Source organism: Hyperolius riggenbachi, chromosome 3 (assembly GCF_040937935.1).
Source record: "Hyperolius riggenbachi isolate aHypRig1 chromosome 3, aHypRig1.pri, whole genome shotgun sequence".
Lineage (NCBI taxonomy): Eukaryota > Metazoa > Chordata > Amphibia > Anura > Hyperoliidae > Hyperolius > Hyperolius riggenbachi.
The window spans coordinates 261633332-261639363 of NC_090648.1; the positions used below are offsets into that span (position 1 = coordinate 261633332).

General features: G+C 41.7%; 1 protein-coding gene across 11 annotated transcripts in view; it reads right to left on the minus strand.

Moving 5' to 3' along the window:
• Positions 1–6032, minus strand: part of SRPK2 (SRSF protein kinase 2) — a 212137-nt gene that overhangs the window by 129654 nt on the left and 76451 nt on the right. For 9 of the 11 annotated variants that reach the window (XM_068276250.1, XM_068276257.1, XM_068276256.1 and 6 more), the window contains exon 3: positions 3320–3457. The exons of the other annotated variants lie outside the window; for them this stretch is intronic. In XM_068276250.1, coding sequence (XP_068132351.1) covers positions 3320–3457 — 138 coding nt within the window. The remainder of the gene's footprint in view (positions 1–3319; positions 3458–6032) is intronic. 11 annotated transcript variants of the gene reach the window in all.

The window sequence follows — 6032 nt, forward strand, 5'->3', positions numbered from 1 at the left end:
TTTTTTCTCACTAAATAATAAAAACCATCATTTAAAACTGCATTTTGTGTTCAATTATGTTATCTTTGACTAATAGTTAACGTTTTTTAATGAGCAGAATCATTTAAGTGTGACAAACATGCAAAAGAATAAGAAATCAGGAAGGGGCAAATAGGTTTTTCACACCACTGTATATATTCTGATACAAAAGGCTCCTATCTGCTCCTTTTACTGTGGCATAAAAAGCACAAAGGAATATCTTACTACTGCCACAACTAGTCAACTTCTAGAAGCAACTGCAGTTGTAGGGCTGACATCATTGGGTAGTAATGCATAAGTGTACTGCGCCTTGGATGCCGAATTACCAGCAGAGGTCAAGCAATGACATCCACTATGTATAGGAACCACAGGTGTGGCAAGTAGATAAAAGCTGTATTGAAAGTTTCCATTTAGGGCTCTTTCACACTAAGACGTTGCGTTTGATGCGACGTTAAGGTAGCATAACGTGCCCCTAACGCAGCGCATGTAGGTTATAAAATTGGACATTATTTTGTACTACGTTATGTGTCTCTTGGTGCTCCGTTTTCGTCTCATACTGATGGAACGAAAACGGCGCATGCGTTACATTTAAAAAAAATAATAATACATTACTGAGCATGTGCAACACACATAACACAGCAAATGCATTGCTAAATGCACAGTATGCCTCACTTTCTAAATATTGCACACAACGCAACGTGTACACTGTGAATGTCGCACAGACGTTGCATTGCTGTGCATTAGTCTGCGTTGGAACATTTTCTAACAAGAGGCCTTAAAGTTTATCTGAACAGGAGGTAGCTGGACTGGCGGAAAACAGAAATACACCGCTTATAAAGAAAAGCACATAACACAAATAATACAAAAGGCAAACTGTTCCATACAAGCCAGCCGAGTAAATGGAGGGAGTGTGTGATCAACTGGCCCCTCGAGCATAGTCATTCACACAGTATACTGATGCCTAAATATGGAATCCGATTTACAAAGCTTTAAAATTTTCAGTCCTTCAGCTTGTCCTCCTTGGCAAGACCAGACACAAAACAATCACTTATATGCCTAGCATACTGTAGCAATGTACAGAGAACAGAGGGCTACCACAGCACCCTGCACATTGCCAGTTGCTGTCGGCACCATGTAAATTAACACATTCAAATCATGCTTATGTAAATTTCCCTAGCCGTTCATGTACATTATTACCAGGTATCACAGGCAGGAAGCAGTTTGTTTTTAAATAAATAAATGATCTAGTGATCCAGTGTGATGACCAGCAATTCTTTTCTTTTGTGTGTACGGTGTTGAAACTATACATGGTGCTTTTTTAAACAATTATAATAGGGCTGAAATATATTTAGAGGTTAATAGATTTAACTGAAATTACGATTTGGGAATATACCTAATCATATTTATAGCTGGCTATTGGCCAACATAGTGATGTAGTGGTTAGCACTCTCACTTTGCAGCACTGGGTCCCTGGTTCAAATCCCAGCCAGGGCACTATCTGCAAGGAGTTTGTATGTTCTCCCTGTGTCTGTGTGAGTTTCCTCCAGGCACTCCAGTTTCCCCCCACATCCCAAAACCATACAGATAAGTTAATTGGCTTCCCCCTGAAATTAGCCCTAGCCTACGATGGACATATGACTGACAGGGATTAGATTGTGAGCCCCTGTGAGGGAGAATTAGTAACTAGACTATATACCATGTAAAGCGCTGCAGAAGAGTTCAGTGCTATATATTAACCACTTCACCACTGAGGGGTTTTACCCCCTGAGCACCAGAGCAATTTTCACCTTTCAGCGCTCCTTCCATTCATTCGTCTATAACTTTATTATTACTTATCGCAATGAAATGAACTATATCTTGTTTTTTTCGCCACCAATTAGGCTTTCTTTAGGTGGGACATTATGCCAAGAATTATTTTTTTCTAAATGTGTTTTAATGGGAAAATAGGAAAAATGTGGGGAAAAAAATAATTATTTTACAGTTTTCGGCCATTATAGTTTTTAAATAATGCATGCTACTGTAATTAAAACCCATGAAACGTATTTGCCCTTTTGTCCCGGTTATAAAACCATTTAAATTATGTCCCTATCACAATGTTTGGCGCCAATATTTTATTTGGAAATAAAGGTGTATTTTTTTCAGTTTTGCGTCCATCCCTAATTACAAGCCCATAGTTTATAAAGTAACAGTGTTATACCCTCTTGACATAAATATTTAAAAAGTTCAGTCCCTAAGGTAACTATTTATGTATTTTTTTTAATTGTAAATTTTTTAATTTTTTTTTTAATTACAAAAAAAAAAAATGGGGAGTGTGGGAGGTAATGAGTTAATTTTATGTGTAAAAGTCATTTATTTGTATGTGAAAAATGTGTAGGGTGTAGTTTACTATTTGGCCACAAGATGGCCACAGTAACTTTTTGTTTTAATGCGACCTCCAAGCTTCCTTCCGGAAGCTTGGAGGAAGAATAAGGAGGCTGGAAACGTGAGTTTTTTCTCACAATGATCGCGCTGCCCATAGGAGAGCAGCTGATCATTGCGGGGCTTAGATCAACGAACGGGAATGGATTTTCCCGTTCATTGATCTCTGGGCGAGCGGGCGGCGGCGGTTTTACTAGCGGCGGGCGGCGTGTTTACGAGCGGGAGCGCGGGCAGCGTCGGGAACGCGGAAAGTACGTGTTTCTCCGTCCCTGGTTTTTAAAGGATGGAAAAAGGGGCGGAGAAATACGTACGCGCGGGGGTAAAGTGGTTAAATAATAATATGGTTTGCTGAAAATCATTCCAGCATTAGCCTGGACATTATAAGTCCATTGTGATATCTGACAAATGTTTAATATATGCATAATGTGACAAGCACAGCTACTCCTCCTGGGCACTGTCACTGCAAATTAAGTGACCAGGATTTTTCTTATATCTCAGCGTTTCACCAGTCATCCCAGCTTTGATATACTGTACCCATCGGTCCATAAATTGACTTTTTCTCCTGAGTTTTCTCCTAGGTGACATGTTCACCCTTAAAATGCCTTTTTTAATCACTAGGATCAAAAAAAATACTGAATATTTTTCACACTTTTACACCTACGTTTTGGTACTTTTCAATTGCAGAGTGCTGAAAGGCTTCTTTTACACTGCAAATCGCAATTCCGATTCCAAATTGTGATTCAGATTTTTACTGGAATCAGAATCGCATGTAAAATCGCATCAAAATCCCAAATCTGAATCGCATGTAGTGTTAAAGAGCCCTTAAAGGATACGTTCAGAACACTCCAGGACGCGTAACCGTGATCACACAGAAGATCCTGACCTTGCGAGGTCGGCATCTCTAACAGAGGGGATCCCGGGACATCGGTGCTGTGGTGAGGGACAGATCGGCCGACAGGGGCTGGTGGAAGCCCCAGGTAAGTACAGTAGATCTTGTTTGTTTTTTTCACCTCGACGTATCCTTTAAAGAGAAGATGAAAAATAATTTCCTAGGAGAAAAAGTGCATTGAATATGGGCTACGGTGTCTGAAGCACAGTAGGCAGCATAGACAAATGTAATGCACTTGCTTTATTACATAATAAACAATAAAATATGCAAACATTTTTTCTCCCATAGGGTTTAAAGTGCAGAGATACGTCTCAATACATAGTTGCAGGGTGGACTGTGTTACACAGAAAATATTTGTGTTACAGAGAAAAGTATTTATAACAGGTGGCTTTTAAGTTTGGAATTAAATGTTTCCAGGGATGGAGATGTCCTGAGTGGGTGTGGCAAGGAGTTAGAGAGAGCATAACAGAAGTCTCTTGCTCCAAAAGGTTCTAAGGTGGACTCTAAAGGTGCGTACACACATGCGACTATAGTCGTTTGAAACGATCTTTCCCCGATCGTTTCAAACGACGATCGTTTAAAAAAAAGCAGACAACGACCATTAAGTCTAACGACGAACGAGCTAGATCGTTAAAAACAAACGATCTAGCTTGGCGGATTTTTCCCAACGACGATCGTTTGCAAAAGTAGTACATCGTTGGAAACGGTCGTTCGTACTAGGCTTGACATGCGCATTTCACTATTTCTCCATGGAACTTTTCATTTTTTTGCGCAGGCGCAACAGGTGCTTTTACGTGATGTAACGTTCGTTCTAATGATGTGATCGTTACACACCTTTTAAAACTAACTTTACTTAGGTCGTGCTTTCGTCAATTAAAAGTTCGTTCATCGCTGACAACGAACGATCGTTGTCGCATGTGTGTACGTAGCTTAAAGGCTCCCTGCACTCTGCAAATCAGTTTTCAGATTCTGATTCAGTTTCCGATTTTCAATTCCGATTATCCCTGAATACATTCAACAGAAAAACTGATTAAAAAAAAAAACGCAGCATGCAGTAAAGATTAAAAATCTGAATTGGATGTAAAAACCGATTAAAAAGAGAAATCGGAAATGCGTGCAGTGTGCAAGAGGCCTTAGGGTGACCAAGTTATTAGATCATTTTGATCCAAGATTGTGGGAGGGGTGATGCAGTTGCAACAAATCCTTCAGGTATCTAGGGACCTTATTGTGTAAAGATTTGAATGTCTATAGGCCAATCAGGAAGAGGACTCTCGGTTTTATGGGTAGACAGTGGAGTGAGCAAAGGGTATGGTGCTATGTGGCAATGGCGGGGTTGGTTTGCTGGATAAGGGTCTGTAGCTGGTCAATGTCGCCCTGGTGAGTACGAATACCTGATTCCTCGGGCAACAATGCAGAGCCGAGGTCGATAGACCTGTCCCTAGCTTGCAGGCTAGTGACATGTAATCTTGTTAAGCAAGGGGTCACAGGGCCAACAAAGCAGCATGTGTATGTCATCAAGCAGGAACCTGGTGAGCAGGGGGGGGGGGGGGGTGAAGAGGGAAGAGGATGCTCTAGGTCGTAATGAATTTGTCAAGACAGATCATTGGTCGAGCGTGCGAGATAGGTCGGGGGCAGCCATACACACACACTAGATTCAATGCGGAGGAGTTTGTTATTGCCCACATTTCATCTTGTGTGTGTAAGGTGCTTTAAAGAGTAACTGTCAGGCTGCAGAAGCTAATTTAAACCTCATTCTCCTGTGTTAAACAGTTTAGAAGGAAGCTCAAAAGCCATTAGTGAAGATAAAAATTTCAGTTACCTTTGAAGTGTGCTTATCAGCAAGTCTGTTATAGACCCATAAAGACGCAAGCCGCAGCTAAACTGCAAAGCATTCTGGGGCCCTCCCCTCGGCTGCTAATGAGACGTTACAGAAGCTTGTAATCAGTCTAGCTGTGTAGCACTGATAAATCTCGGGGCAGAGTACTCTGCAGGAGTCAGCTATTGTTCCTAGCCACATGGCTCATTAATATTCACTGCACACTGTGTTGTTCAAGTAGGAGCTTATCTGTGATCAGGAAGCAGGCAGGACATGACGACACATTTGACAGAAAAACATGGAGCCTGCCATGAGCTGTCAGGAGCATCTATCTCTGCATATACTATATACAAATTCTGTGAAATCCAAACGTGGACAGTGAAATGCATATGTAATGTAAGTACAGCCAATCTTTAGCTACTGATATATGTGTTTATTTTCTCTGAGACCTTATACCTAACAGCTCCTCTTTAATGTTATTTCTTAGTAGCAGTCTGAGGATTCTTTTAGGGCTCGTTTCCACTATAGCGAATCCGCATGCGGGCAACTGCATGCAGATTCGCATAGTCAAAGTAAGTGGATGAGGCTGTTTCCACTTGTGCGGCGGCGGGAGCGTTTTTCGGTGCGGCAGAAATCTGCACGGCAGAGCCGTCATATTTCGCGTGCGGGAGGAATGCGGGCGAATCGCCGCTAATGCATTTAATAGGGAAATCGCATGCGGCTTTGTCATGCGGATTTCTCCGCGATTTCGCATGGTTTGCTATGGAGCTTTACTCAGGCAGTGACATGGTTAAATTCGCCTGGCTCCTTGCCATGCGAAATCGCATGCAAAATCGCGGCAAAATCCGCAAGCGGAAACGCAGCCGCATGCGATTTCTTCTGCGGTGGAAT